General features: G+C 35.1%; 1 protein-coding gene across 6 annotated transcripts in view; it reads right to left on the bottom strand.

Moving 5' to 3' along the window:
* The window catches only part of OSBPL8 (oxysterol binding protein like 8), a 214,993-nt gene that overhangs the window by 41,162 nt on the left and 158,127 nt on the right, over positions 1-15,704 (bottom strand). For all 6 annotated transcript variants that reach the window (XM_027842484.1, XM_027842488.1, XM_027842485.1 and 3 more), the window contains 5 exons: positions 11,841-11,942; positions 9,323-9,526; positions 5,775-5,859; positions 4,035-4,206; positions 603-834 (listed from right to left, as the gene is read on the bottom strand). In XM_027842484.1, coding sequence (XP_027698285.1) covers positions 603-834; positions 4,035-4,206; positions 5,775-5,859; positions 9,323-9,526; positions 11,841-11,942 — 795 coding nt within the window. The remainder of the gene's footprint in view (positions 1-602; positions 835-4,034; positions 4,207-5,774; positions 5,860-9,322; positions 9,527-11,840; positions 11,943-15,704) is intronic.

The following is a 15,704-nucleotide window of genomic DNA, read 5'->3' as shown; positions in this document are numbered from 1 at the left end:
TACTCCATTTACTTTTACACAAAGACGTTTGAACAGTTCACATGTGAAAAATATGCTCCCTCTATGACGGATAAAGTATTCTTATAAAATAGAAGCTCTTTAGCTTATAAATACCATAGTTATTAAAAAGCATGCAAAACAAATGTCATTAGATTTTAAAAGGACTAACAAATTTAAAATATACTACAAAAATATATTTATTATACTGAATCACTCCATGTGACTCTAATATGAACATACATATACACACACACATACACACATAAGAGAAAGTACATAAAAGAAGGGATTTTTTCTGCTATTTGCCTTGAATATCATAATCACCAAGGAGAATCCTGTTTATGTCAGTGAGAAAATTTTAAATGTTCATTTTTAAAGAACATTGGGTAAATTATTTCCTGAAACATCCTACAGATTACTGAGCTGTGTAAAACAAACAGAGGTAGAAGTTTTGTATTAAAATAGAAATCATGCAAATCTTTCTTTGATTAAAAAAAAAGCAATAAGACTGACAGTTGGTATAAATATATTTTCCAACTTCTTTCATTAAGTCCCCAAATGTTACAAACTAAGACATCTGACAACTAAGTGCAGGTTCTTACCTCTCCAAGCTCTTCATGGCCCTGCTCTGTGTATGTAGTCTCTTTCAGAAGTTCAGTGGGCTCAGGCTCAATGTAGGAATCATCCTGTCTTTCTGATGTATCTGTATCACTTTCTTCACTCTTCCCAATTCCCTCATTGTCAGATTCATCATGATCATTTTCCTTGTCAGATTTATCAGAATACATATCTTGGTCCTTAAAATGTTGTCGTTCAATTTCACTGTCATTTAATCTGAGGTACGGGAGAATTAAGAGTACAAGTAATGAAGAAAAAAATTTCATTTTTGACAAAAATAAACCTCTACCATGTCTTTTTAATATTCAGTAATTTAAAAATATATTGGGTAGATTAGGATCTGTGTCCCTTTAGGTGGCACAAGTACACAGAGCTCTGGGCTTGGAGTCAGGAAAATCCAAGTATAAATCTGACCTCCAATACTTGCCAGCTGTATTACCTTGAGCAAGCCCCTCAACCTGTGTTTGCCTCAGTTTCCAAAATGAGGGGAACAATAGCACCCACTTACCAGCGTTGTGGTAAGGATTAAATGAGATAATAGTTGTAAAACACTTAACACAGTCCCTGGAACATAACAGATATTATATAATCACTGGCTGCTATTATTACTGTAGTTTTAGATAGCTTAAAACTTACATTTTGGCAGCTCCCCAAATATACAAAACTTTGCTACTCAGGTTTCTAAAAAGAGACTTATATCCATTAGTCACAGAATCTGAGAATTGGAAAGAGACCTTGGAGCCATCCAGTGTAATTCTCTAACATGAAGCATGATTCCCCCTACAACATCCTGATAAATGGTCATCCAGTTTCCTGCTGAATACCTCAAAGACAGGGAACCCAATATTTTAGGGGGTAGCCCACTCCATTTTTGGACAGCTCTAACTGCTATCTCGTGCTTTAAATAGTGCCTATCAAATAGCCATCTGTATTTGTTGGGGACAAGGGGGAAAAAGAATAATTAACTAGTATTTGATTATAATATGGCATTAAAACATGGCAGGAAAATCTCATAATTTTTGTTATGAATTCAAAATAGTTAACACAAGGAATAAAAATCATTTCATAGTGAGAACTAAAGTCACCAAGTTGAATAAGTTCCTTAAGAGAAAAAAAAGAGAACGGTTAATCTGACATTTAATAGTATAACCTAAAAAAGATGCCGAAATCTTGAAAAGAGAGAGACTTCAAATAGTTAGGACTTGTATGGCACATCCCAAGCTAATGTTCCTGTAAAGAAATATTAACTTAATTGACTACATCAATATTAGAGAGAAAAGTCTAGGGAAAAAATAGAGCATTATACATTTTAGAGCCACATGATAATCTAAAGGACCTTTAGTTCAATTTTCTTGTTTTAGAGATGAGGAAACTGAGGGCCTCAAAAGGAAACTAATTTGCCCCAGGACAACACAAGTATTATGATATGACTTCTTTATGTTGCTGTTGTTGTTCAGTCATTTCAGTCATGCCTGACTCTTTATGACCCCATTTGGGGTTTTCTTGGCAAAGATAGTTTGCCAAGTGGTTTGCTATTTCCTTTTCCAGTTCATTTTACAGACGAGGCAGCTGAGGCAAACAGGGTAAGTGACTTGTTCGGGGTAACACAGCTAGTAATTATCTGCAGCCAGATCTGAACTTTGAAGATGAGCCTTCCTGACTCTATACTTGGCACTTTATCCACTGCAACATTACACAGCATCAAAAAATACTATTAAATCTTTCTGAAAGCTCTTTTCTAAAAGATAATTTTCAGCGTTTTATTTGTTATATCATGCAAGTAAGAAATGGACTCTTAAAATCTGGGGAATTATTTCAGTAGTATTCCAATCTTCTTCCACTAAATTTCTACCTCAATACCTCATGGAGATAACTCTGGGTTCTGGCTATGTCAGTAGTAGTATACAAGCTCTGGAAGATCCAATCAAGACAGAAATATTCTGAGTATGAAACCAGCATGATCTTGTACTTTTCTCAACTAAGGAACAGCCAGCTAGATCTGGAATGATATCACCAGAAGGCTGACTATCAAGTGAAGTGTTTTAGTCACAACAACTCATGAAAATAAACTACTAAACACAGTAGGGTTACAAATCCCTTTTGATGAAGTGAATATTTACACTAATGAAATCACAGATCCTTTAAATATTTAAAAGAAAAAAATATGCAAAGCAGTCAAGTGAAAACAAAAGATATAGAGAGGAAACCTGGTATAAAAATTCATCAATATAACCCCTGGAACAGAAAAAAAATTATGCAGTTCAAAGCCATTTAAATATCTAATTTTCTTACACAAATCTTGAGGAGAGGCAACTACACATCCTAAAATAAGTTCCTCACCCCAGGCCCTTGGCACCATGGAACTTATTCTTATTAAAATAATTAAAAGAATAATATTCCACATTTATATAATGCTTTATACTTCAAAGATCTACAATTTCATTACTGTGGGTACTCCTCCACTGATACAGATTGCAATTCCTCTATAACTTAGTAGCTAGTCTTTCAGAGTTGTGTAGCCAAAAATTCATCACTTTGTAACCAACCTGGTAAACAGTCTCTCAAAACTGAATTATCTAGGGTGATGATCTTTGGACAACAGAGAGACACAGTCTATCCCCGGACCTATTCTCAAAGCAGTTCTAGTTTGAACAGCCCTTTCAGAATTACTATTCTCTTGGTACAGTCTTCAAGAACCCAAAGCCACACTGCCATGCTACAAAGAAGCAGAGTAGAAGAAGGTATACAACTGTTTCAAGGTTTATAAAACATCTTCCTCACAACAATCCTGTAAAGTACATGGTTCAAATATTCTTATCATAGGATTGGGGGCTTGAACTTTAGAGATAAACCAGTCCAACTCCTCATTTTAGAAATGAAGAATTCACGCCCATAATAACTCCAATAACTTGCTCAAGGTCACACAGGTAGTAAAAGGCAAAGCTAGGATTCAAGCTCAGGTTTTCTGACCATGTTTGCCTCTCTAACATAATTATGGATTTTGAGACTACAGAGAAAAAGGAAAGTTCAGCCAATAAAGGTTAAAAAAAAAAAAGAACAAATATTGTGTCAAATAAAGGCAAGAATAAAAGATCTTTTAGCCCAGGCCTCACAGTGGAATATTCTTGCCTTTCAAGAAAGAACTGATTGCTACAAAAGGGAGTTATGAGGTATCAGCTCCTGGGAGCTAGCAGGAAGCAATATTGTGTTTTCTACAAGTTAACAACAAAGAACTAGGTGGAGTAAGCCCATCAAGTCTTTGCCTTGCTAGCTGACAAGAAACATCACCTTCTAGAAGCAACTAAACAAGTTTTAGGTCACAATTTGGATCATCAGTAAAGTTGTTAGTCTCCCAACCAGCCCAGTGAACAATACTACTTCACGCTACAGCCAAGCCCGTGGCAGTGTCTACTTACTGGAAGTTGTCACCACTATGGAGGTTATTAGCACGTAGTAAGCCATAGAAAGTCACATGTGTATTTTCTGATGACATGCTCAGGTCATGTTCTTTACCTTCCCTGATCATTGTGCGTTTAAGAAGACTGGAACATTTCAAAGCCAATTCCAAAGCATCCATCCAACACCTGCCTAAAGGAATACATATTGTTTAGTGTAATTAAATGAACTCCAACAATAGTACCCATTTTAATTTAACTATTAACCAAGGAAACATACTATTTTTAATTGAGAAACTTACACTGTCAAAACTTAACAAAATACATTTTTTTCCTTGAAGCTGTGACATAGTTTCTATTACTTTTGTCGGAATTTATTCTAGCACTGATTCATTAACTTTATACCTCCAAACAAGAGCCAAAGTGGTGTAATGGATAGAAAATTGGCCTTGAAGCGAGGGAGAACTGGGTTCAAGCTTTGCTTCTGACATATATTGCCTATGTGGCCCTGGACAAATAAGTCACTAACCTCTCTCACAATCAATTTCCTAAGATTATAAATTGAAGCATATGTGCCAATTTGCATTAGTGGAGGAGTTTTCTCACCTAGGAGTTCACTATACCAATCAAATCACAGATCAGTCCCCATTCCTAAATAAGTTATAAAGTATTTTGCAGATTCTACAGATATATATCTGGTTTTCACACTTTCCCAATGAGAAATTTTAAAATGTGGCATATCAAAGATTCATACATTATATGTTGTGTTCTGGGGCTGCTGGAGACATAGTAGCTTTACTATGAGGCAACATTATACAGTAGTCTGAACTTGGGTTAAAGTTAGAAAATTTGAGCTTGAACTGGCTGTGCAAGTTACCAGCTAAGTATGTGACCTCACTAGCCCTCAAGTTTCCTTGAGGATCTGTACAACTGGGAATGTGGGATTTTGAAATGGGAGGGATCTAAAGATAACCTTTTCCAACTCCTCATGTTATACATTATATATGTCTTGCTTACCTTACAGGTAATATAGCTATATATTAAGGGTAATAACATACAAAACAACATTGTAAACTGTGAAAGACTATATAAATATATTACCATATACAATATGAAATCTTTTTAAAATATAAGACCAAATAGCTTTCAGATATTTACTTACCATTAAATATTACCCTAACACTGGGGACTAGCAAATAATTCAGGTAAATCTACTCTTTAAAGTAGTTATACTATAGGAAGAAATTAGCTCTTTTGACTGCTATGATTCATGTTATACATTTTACCTGAGTACTATAAAGTTGTACCTATATCAGATTTAAAATAAATGCCCCATATTTTTGTGTAAAAAAACACTTTAAATTATTTATCCTAGCACAATATAAGGCTCGCTTAATGAGGCAAATATTGTTTTAAAGGAATTTCCTTAAAAAACTAAAAAAGTTAATTTCCTCCTCAATTCTACCTTTAACATTTTAAATCAGTTTTTTTTAACCTTCTGAAATTCAACTTTGTGAAAAGATATTTAAAATAAAGATACTCTCAGCTGCTACTTCACTGCCCTAATCAGATTGCTTCCTGTTTCTCTATTAAGTGGCGTGAAACCAATGAGCTAAATTAAAATGAACAGATTTTACAGTTTAACAATATAATTGTTGTATTGGTTAAAAGGCTTATAATTAGCATATTTTACAAATTCTATGAAAAACATAAATCTTACAAAAAAGGCTTAAAAATAAATCAAAAAGAAAAGGTACTTGCCATCTGATTCTGAAGTGGCGCGGATGATCAAATAACTGCTAGGCAAAGGCTGAGTTATAGATCCAACTGCTTCACCTTTTGGGCCCTTAAAATGCAAACAACATAAGTGGAGTATAAGAAGATGCCAGTCTTGATTTCTTACGGCTTGTTATTACTCATATAAGTAAAGGATGCTAATTTGGGGGTTTTATGATGTATGAAAAAAATGCTTCCTACAATTTTAACAAGATTACACAAAAGTATCTGGTGAACTGGAAAGCGATTTTTTTTAATTGGAATTTTAGCTTTCTTTTTTTTATTTTTTGTTTTTTTATTTTTTGGTTTTTTTGATGAGGCAATCGGGGTCAAGTGACTTGCCCAGGGTCACACAGCTAGTAAGTGCCAAGTGTCTGAGGATGGATTTGAACTCGAGTCCTCCTGACTCCAAGGCCAGAGCTTTATCCACTGCGCCACCTAGCTGCCTCGGAATTTTAGCTTTCTTAATCAAACAAGTATCATTAGAAAAAAATTTTTCTATTAAAACATCTCTTATAATAGATATAGCAACTAACTTGTTTCCTAATCCCTGATAACTTCATCTCTAATTATAACTAAAAGAAATCCAACTTATTCTTCCCAAGTTCATTTCAGTTAAATTAAAATGTGAGTTTAACTCAAAATTCTAGTTCCACAGTACTCCACAATAATAACAAGATAAAGAACACTACAATTTCTAGAGGTCTTTAAGCATACTTTAACTGTGTTAATGTATTGAGAGAAAAGATAGAAATGTGGTTAAAATTATATGGGTGAAAACAATTAAATTAATCTTAAATGGAGTTGAAGATATAAAAATTCTCTCATTTCATAACAAGTGAAAATTTTGTTTTTAAAAACATGTGACAGAAACTATAATTTGTTGTTTTAGGAAAAGAAAAGAAGAAAGCATTTTTATTTGTTAAGAAATAACACAACACAAAATACAGTACCAAGTAATTTCCACACAGGATCACAAAACTCAAGCTGGAAGTATTCTGAGAAGCCATCTGGTTCAACTTCCTCATTTTACAGATGAGGAAAGGGGGATCCAGAGAGGCTATGAGACTTGTACAAGGTCAAACATGTAGTAAGGAAGCATCAGACATGAGGTTTAAAGCTATGTCTTCCAACTCCAGAACCAGTCTCTCCATAACAGAAAGTATTAATAAAGATTTTTCAACACCTAATCCTACCAGTTAAAACAATTCAAATTGTCATTAGATCCTGAACTGAACAGAGACAAAAGGAACTACTGAGTAGGCAAGGTCATTTATCTGGGAAGGAAATCTAAGGATTAAATGCAAAGCAGGGCTTCAATAAAAGCAATTTTTGCTAGAAGGGATCAAAATGCATTCAAGAAGATCATCAAATAAAAAAAAAAGACCTAGAGAATTTCATTCAAGGAATAAGGGGGCTTGTGAAGCATATTTGAGTTTAGGATATAAAAGTGATGGATTAAAACAAGATAAGGAGAAAAAACATTAAAATAACCAATATGCCATCAACTAACTCCACAAAAAAACCTGAACAATTTCAAATAGGTCCAAAATAAAAGTATGGGTTAGTTCTGCCTTTATGACCCAAACCACTCACTTCATAATGCTTGAACAACTGGTTCTAAGTTTTATAATAGTGTATAACAGGCACAAATTTGCCACTCCTCCCTGCCTCTTTTGCAACCCCATAACAGATATGATTTTGAGAATTTTGACTGTCTTAGCATTTATTAAATGCCTATTATGTGACAGGCACTATGCTAAGTGACGGAAAAAAGCCATCAATTACTACAAGTTTTTGTAATTGCTAAATAGTATTCCAGTTCAAGATCTAATTCAACAAATATTTATTAAGTGCTTATGTGCTGGGCATTGGGCTAGGCCCTGTGAACAGCCCCTCCTCATTCTCACTTTCCCTCCCCTCTTACCCCTCCCCTCAAAAAAAAAACAACACAACACGCCTTGCCTCTAAAGAGCTAACATTCTTCTGAAAGGATGTTACACATACCCAAGTAAGAAACTAACAAACAAATACAAAATTTCAGGAGAAACACAGCTTAACCTCTAGGTGGGCAGGTGGGTAACTGGGTAGCTGGGTGGAGAGCCATGCAGAGGTAGTCAGGAAGAACTGTTCTTTGAAGGAAACCAGGGATTCCAAAAGGTAAAGGGTAAAAACAGAGTACATTCTAAACAAAGGGTACTATCCAAGTAAAAACAAAGTTGCATAAAGAGTGAATCTAGTATCTAGTAGGCCAGTCTCAAATGGAAAATTCATGAAGAACTCTGAAATAAGACCAGAGAGGTAGATGAAAAGAGCTAGGGCTTTAAATACCAGGGTGAAGGCTTTCTATTTTATCCTCTTAGCCTTTTATGATTTGAATAGAAGAGTGGCATGGCCAGATCTATGTTTTAGTAATATTATTTTGTTACCTGGGTAGAGGATGGATTGATGAGAAAAAGGACCAGAATCAGGGAGACTAATTAGGAGGTTATTACAAGAGAATAAGAAAGGAAATGATGAGTGGTTAAATTAGGATTGAGACTGTGGGTCTAGAAATGTTTTAGAGGTAGAAAAGGCAAGACTTGACAAGTGAACGGATTTGAGGGAAAAGAAGATGCTATATATAAAAAACTATCAAAGGTCACATATAAGGTTTTTCTTTACATCAGAAACATAAAGCATATGACTCTCAGAGGTGCTATAGCATGACATTTTGTTGAAAAAAATCATCCATCTCAAAAGGGAGAACAATGTTATAAACTCCACATTCCTAGAAATTTATTTTGGTAACAAGAAGTAGTGTAGCAAGGCTGAAAAACAGCCAGCCTTGAAAGTCAACTAGGAAACCCCAGATTTAAGTCTCACTTTTGACACACACTGGCTGTGTGACCCTGAGCAAGTCATTCAAATGCTCAGTGCCCCAGGTGACTTACTAACACCATAAATTGAAGAGCAGGTGCAAAATGGTATTAGTAGAAAACTTTTCCTCATTCAAAGTTCCTTACATCAATGAAATCATATATCTGGTACAAAAATTTTTGCATAATGTAAATAAAATCAATTTTTGATCATGTAATTACTGAATACCTAATGTTAATGAATGCTAGACACTAGTGGGGATGTAAGGGAGAACAGAGGTGGAGTAGAGAAAAATCCAAAGGTCCTTATCCTTCACCTTACAATCTAGGTAAAGCCCACACTCACAAATAAAATAACAATATTACATAGCAACACACTCACAAATACAATATAGTAAAACTGAATCTATACTTCTAAAGGAAAGATAAAATGATATGAGTGGGAGTACATGAAAACAATTTCTGGATGAATTTCGATTTAGATCTTGAGGCAGATTGAAGAAACCATACTGGAGATCCATAAAGAATATTTTCAATAAGACAGAATGCACATGTAAAATGCAGTAAAGCAGTAAAATAAGAAATAAATGCATTTTTACATATTGATTTATGCTCAGCACTATCCTTAAGAGTTTTAATTCCTACTTTTTATGTAGGTACCAACTTCATTCTTACCTTAACTGCCCAAATGGACTGTTCCAAAGGATGGAAAAGTTTGAAACAAAAGCCATCCTTTTTGGATGGCCGCTCAATAAGTTCACAGGCATTCAGAAGCACTGTTCCCACCCACTGACCATTTTTTTGGGTTTTATAAATCAGCAACACTCCAGGTTTCAACACACACCAAAGTTTGGTCCAGCTCTTAAGTGTACCACGAATCTGTAGAAAAACACACAAAATGTAAAAAACAAATGTAAAAAATCTGTAGAAAAACAAATTTCTCATTTCATGAGAAACGTTGGATACAAATTAGATGATGGTAAATTTATGTTTAAATTCAAGAAACAATGTTAATGTTCTAGAATTTAATTCTTGTGATTAAACAAGAAGAGCAAAATTCAATTCCCCAGATACTCTGGTTCCTCAGCAATGACAGATATTTATTGTTCAAGGGTTTACACCCAAGTTAAATTTTAAAATCAGAAGTTGAACATTCTCTATTCTCATCAGATATACATGCCTGAGGGTTCAGTACTATGGGAACCAGGATTAAATACATTTAGTAATAATTATTTTTTCCCTATCAATGTTTACTTTCATAGAAATATTACTTTTCCATGGCTCAAGGAGGCAATGAACTTGAGTGCATGGTAATGAAGTTCTTTAAAATGCAGAATAAGAGTATGACCTTTGTTTCTTATTTACATTCAATTCTCAATTATCTCTATCAATGTCAATCTATGGTTTGCTCCTATTTTCTTGCATAAGTAGGTCAATATAAGGATCTATACTGAGGTAGGAGGTATCTGAGTCAATGGAAGAGGAGTATGTATTTCAGACAGACTGTATATACATGCAAGAGATGCTTAGAGAATGGAGAGTAGAGAATGGATGAGATGAGCAATATATTAGGTTCTCCAGAAAAAAAAGGGGTTTCATCTCTACTGGTGGCGTAAGGACCTGTGGTAAATGACTGGTGAAGAATAAAGGCAATAATTGGTGAATGCAGGTCAAAGTTTAGAGCTAGAAAATTAGAGCCAGAAGAGTTAACAAACAGGAGAGATATAAACAGAAAGAGGATCCTTGTGGTATCCAGGGCTGAGAGGAACAAGCACAGCCAGGTCAGTAAGATAGGCAACGGTCTGGGGCAAACAAAAGGTTTACATTGTGCTGCTTTACGGGCCGAGTGGACACCTCAGTTCTTAATTATCCAGAAGAAACCTAGTTAAGATTGAGGCTTACTGAAGCTGAAGCAGTCAGGATTCTCTGAAAGAGTTTGGAGCTAGAGTTCTCAGAATATGATGGGCAAAGTGGCAGAAAGGGTTAATTTCTGGGAAAGAGGTCCTGGGGCACCTCAGAGTCTTCCAAGATTCCCCTCAAAGTCAGAACTAGGTCTGGCAGAACTCTTTTTTATCTTTTTCTTTCCTTTTTTTTTTTTTGCTTTTTTGGTGAGGCTATCGGGGTTAAGTGACTTGCCCAGAGTCACGCAGCTAGTAAATGTCAAGTGTCTGAGGCCAGATTTGAACTCAGATCCTCCTGACTCCAAGACAGGAGTTCTATTCACTGCACCACCTAGCTGCCCCCTGACTGAACTCTTAAAAGGACACTCCACTTCCACACCCTACACATGGACTCCATGACAATGACAGAAAAGCGGTAGAGAAAATGAATAAAGGGAAGGAACAGAAACAAAGTACTGCTCTGACTTCTGGATTACAACTTTGAGATTATCTGTGCCTTCTCCTTTCAATTAATGATGATAACTGTGTACACTGAAATAGGAGGGAAAGCATTAGACTTAGAGTCAGGAAAGATATAAGGAAAAAATTTACTAACAATTTTGAGCTGTCCAAAAGTGGAATGCCTTGGGAGGTTATGGGATAGCCTCCTCACTGGGCATATTCAAGCAATGTGTGACCATTTGCCAGGTATATTGTAAAGGCATTTCTTTTTCAGGTATTAGTCAGATTAAATGACCTTCAAGCTGTATGATCCTGGGATTCTGAAACTTGAGTTCAAATGATGCTTACTTGCTCTGTGACCATGGGCAAGTCACTTAATTTCTCCAGACTCATTTTCTTCATCTATAAAATGGGATAATAATCATAGTACCTATCTCACAAGTTTATTGTAAAAAACAAATGCCCTAATATTTGCAAAGTATTTTCCAAATCATATAGGACATTATAAATGTTAGCTATTATATTGTTAATTTTTCACCAAAACAAATGTAAAATTTAACCATGCTATTATAAAAATGCTGTTCACAATTCACAAATCTCACTATACCCAAATCATTTTTCAATTAATTCCTATGCATATTTAATTCTTAATTGTCAAATCAGAAAACATTAATTTTCTTACTTCCCATTAAGATTAGAACATGGAACCTCTGGGATGCAATTAAAAGCTCTTTTACTAGTACAGAACAAGCAGTCCAAGAGTTGTTTTCTATGCTGTCTTATGGGATTTTCTGATTCCAGAAAATAAACATCAAACAACATAAAATTCTAGGTTCAACACAAAGTCTGACCTTTAGCCAATCAGCCATAACAATAACTGAAGGGTCTGTGATTGTACTGAGTAATTCTTTTGTGGCTCTCTTCTTTTCTTCTCGGTAATTTTTCTTTTGTACCTGTTTTAAATAAATAATATAAAATAAATATATGATAATTTTATGAAAATTAGCAAAACTGAGAAAAAGACACATACGTAGAATATGGAATGAAAAATTCTCAAACACCTAGAATCACTGGATCACATACCCATAAAACTTTTAAAACTAGAAGAGATCTTACAGATGATCTGATCAAACATCTTTATTTTATAGCCAAAGATAACTGATTCCCAAAGAGGTTAAGGCACTCAAAGCCATATGATTAGGAGAAAGAAGGAATAAGATTAAAAACCTACGCTCCATTAGTCTAAGTCATTGTTGCCTAAAGGCAGAACAAAGTAAATATAACCTTGGCACAATTATATTTCATTCATTTAACAAATCACCAAGGTTTTACCTTCATAAATAAGTTACTTATTAGGTAATCCGTAAAAGAAATATTAATCTTAATTATTTTCTATTCAATCTTTTGGCTGCAATAAATTTACCCAAACAGAAAAAATTCTCCAACAGCAAAGCTGAACAAAATGATATTTGTAAACCTAAAGACATATGCCAACAAAATGTTATTTAAAAATTTTGCATGAACAGATTTCTTTTAAAAGTCAGCCTACTCTCATTTATGAGCTTGATTTGTAATAAATTATAGTACTAGGCTAACAAATGGACTGGACAGAAGGTTTATAAAAAAATTAAAAGAGAAGAATTATTTTTATTACCTTTGTCAAACTTCTTTCTCTCCTGTTTTACTGAGTTTAGGGCTGTAAGCCTACTTTCTATGCCATTTAACTGAATTTAAGTCTACTATACAAAAAAGTAGGAACAGTCAATGTTGAAGGGGTTGTGGCCAGCAAGCTTTCAGCAGTTTATTGAATAGAGGGATGACATGGTCAGACCTGCACTTTAAGATAACTGAGTAGAGTCCTTTCTTTCCACAATCTTCCCCTTTCTAGCTTCCTTATTATCATCAAGGCCACCACCATTCTCCCAGTTCACCCAAGCTCACAACTTAGATGCCATCCTCACTTCTCCACTCTGTTTCACCCAATGTATTACATCTGGCTCCAGGTCTTGTTAATTCTATCTCACAACATCTCTCCTAGAAGCATCTCCTCATCACCTCATGCCTGAACTACTGCAAAAGCCTTCTGGTGGTTCTCTCCGTCTAATCTCTCCCCATTCCAGTAAACTCTACATGGAAGAATTTAAGTCACTAATACTTAAAACTGCACCAAGACTTTTAGGACCTCCTAAGTGTTAAACTGGACCATATTCCTTTAAGTAATAGCAAAAAAAAAAAAATTACGCTTAAAAATGGTAATGCTCATTACTTAAGCAATCAAAGCACTTACAAATGTGCCATCTCTAAAAAAAATTTCTTGATTAAAAAAGGTATTACACATTGAAAAATTAAACTGGTATGATTGTTGTCTTGACTAAAAGATTTTCTAAGGAAAACTGCATATCTTTTATCTTCCTTTTTTTAAGTCACAAACAGAATCAGGGGGAAAACTTCATCTAAAAAATAAAATTTTACCGATTATCTTCTGTTTTTACATTATCAGCATTTTCCAATATAACTCTCTCCTCTCTCCTTGCACTATGACCCTACTGCTTACAACAAAGAAAAACAAAAACTTCAGCAAAACTAACAAAACTACTGAAGAAAATATTGCATGCAGCATTATACACCTATACACCCCCTAGCTCTGCAAGAAAAGTAGAAGGTGCTTCCTCATAGCTTTTCTCTGAGGTCAATGTACTTATAATTTTCACAGCGTTCAGTTTCAATTATTGTGTTACTGTTGTTCTTTCAGCATTTCATTTGGTTGTGGTCAATGTTTTCCTGGTCTGCTTCTATCAATAAATATTTTTCCATGCTTCTCTGTAGTTAGCATTCTTATAGCACAGGAATATTCCATTACATTCATGTAACACAACTTATTAACTATTTCCCAATTACTGGGCATTTACTTTGCTACTGCAAAAAGTGCTGCCACAAATACTTAGAGTACTGCCCATTGGTAATATAAGGATTTTCTTTTTATCACTTGTTTCCTTGGGATGTGTACCTAAGTACTGAGATTTTTAGGTGAAAGGGTATGGGCATTTTAGTTACTTTCTTAATTCCAAATTTTTTTTCCAACATGTTTGGAACAAATTCACATAGACAACACTGCAGTGTGTTTTTCCACAACATTTCCCTCTTCCTGATCTCCCCAGTATTATCAAGACCACCACCAACCCAGGCTCACAACTTAGGTGTTGACGTCAACTCTCATCACTACTCATATCCAATCTGTTGCTCAGTCTTGTTGGTTCTGTCTCACAAGGCTTCTCCTAGAGGTGTCCCCTCATCACCTCCTGCCTTCTCTATTACAAGAGCCTTCTTGGTGGTCTTTCTGCCTCAAGTCCCTCTCCATTCCAGTTCATCCTCTACAATCATTTTAATTCCAATTTTAAAAAAGTTTAGGTATCTTGTGTGTGAGAAGTTCTGCGTGTTAGAAAAGAATGACAGCAAGAAGATATGGCTTCTCCTTTTAAGGGGCTTATACTCTAGGAGGAGCAGCTCGGTGGCACAGTGAACAGAGTGCTGGGCCTGGAATCTAGCAGAAAAGACAAGATGTCAATAACGTCCATATAAAGACAATATTTTAAAAGCGGAAGATCTTTTCTTACCCATCAATGAGGGAAAGGTAAACGAGTCACGGTACGTGAACACAATGCAATGTTCCTGTCTTGCAAGGAATGGTGAAGACAATGGTTTCATAGAAACCTCAAAAATGTATGTGAACCAATCCAGAGGGGAGTGAGCAGAATGAAGGGAACAATTCACACAGCAAAACTGACACTGTAAAAACGAAAGACTTCGGAAGAATTAAAAACAATGATCAATCGTGCTTCCAGAAGCCTAATGGGAAAGAATGAGTATCTTCCTCACAGAAAAGTGATGGACTAAATACGCAAAATAAGACCTTTTTTTTCCACATTTTTTGACATGCTCAATATGGGAATTTGTTTTGCTAGACTATGCATATTTGTTACAAAAGTTTTTTTTGTTTTTTGGGTTTTTTTGTTTTTATTTTTCCCCCTTCCTTCCCCCTCCAGTAGGAGTAATGAGTAGGAGAGAAAATAAGTGCTCATTCATTACAAATAAATGAATGAATAAATAAATAAATACACACTGAAATCAAGTAAGATACTATGGAGAAGGTAGCATTCAAACTGAGTTCTGAAGGAGAATTCAACAAGTGAAAATAAGAATAGTGGAAGAATATGGAGAGTACATATCATTCCAAAAGCAAGAGCTGAACAAACACATGGTAAAGGGAAAATGCAGACTGTGTACATGGAACTAAAGGGAGTAGTTCAGTTTGATTGGAGTATAAAGAACATAACATGAAATAGAATGAGATAGGGGTAGAAAAAGTAGTCTTAAGCTGAATTGCAGACAGGAAGACCATGAGCTAGATGATTAAATGACTGAAAATCTGGGAAAATCACTGAGAGGTTGGCAGATAACAGTACCAAAGATGGATTGAAGGTGGCATAAATGAAATGCATGCATTTCTAAAGAAGAAAGAAGCCTGAGAGATGCAGGTAGAGAAATGGCAATTAGTTGCAATGAATATACTAATCTCACCTCTTGGCCCTACAGTATAGGACCACAGAATGATTTGAGTCATCTATGATGGAGAGTGAAGAGGATGTATTTTACTCCGGGGAATTCAGGTTCCACTAAAGCACTAAAGCAAGGAATATTAATTGAGATTGATAGAT

The sequence above is a fragment of the Vombatus ursinus genome, unplaced genomic scaffold, assembly GCF_900497805.2.
Source record: "Vombatus ursinus unplaced genomic scaffold, bare-nosed wombat genome assembly UNPS02014874.1, whole genome shotgun sequence".
Classification (NCBI taxonomy): domain Eukaryota; kingdom Metazoa; phylum Chordata; class Mammalia; order Diprotodontia; family Vombatidae; genus Vombatus; species Vombatus ursinus.
Note: the sequence above shows the minus strand (reverse complement) of the source record. Positions and strands in the feature narration are given on the sequence as shown.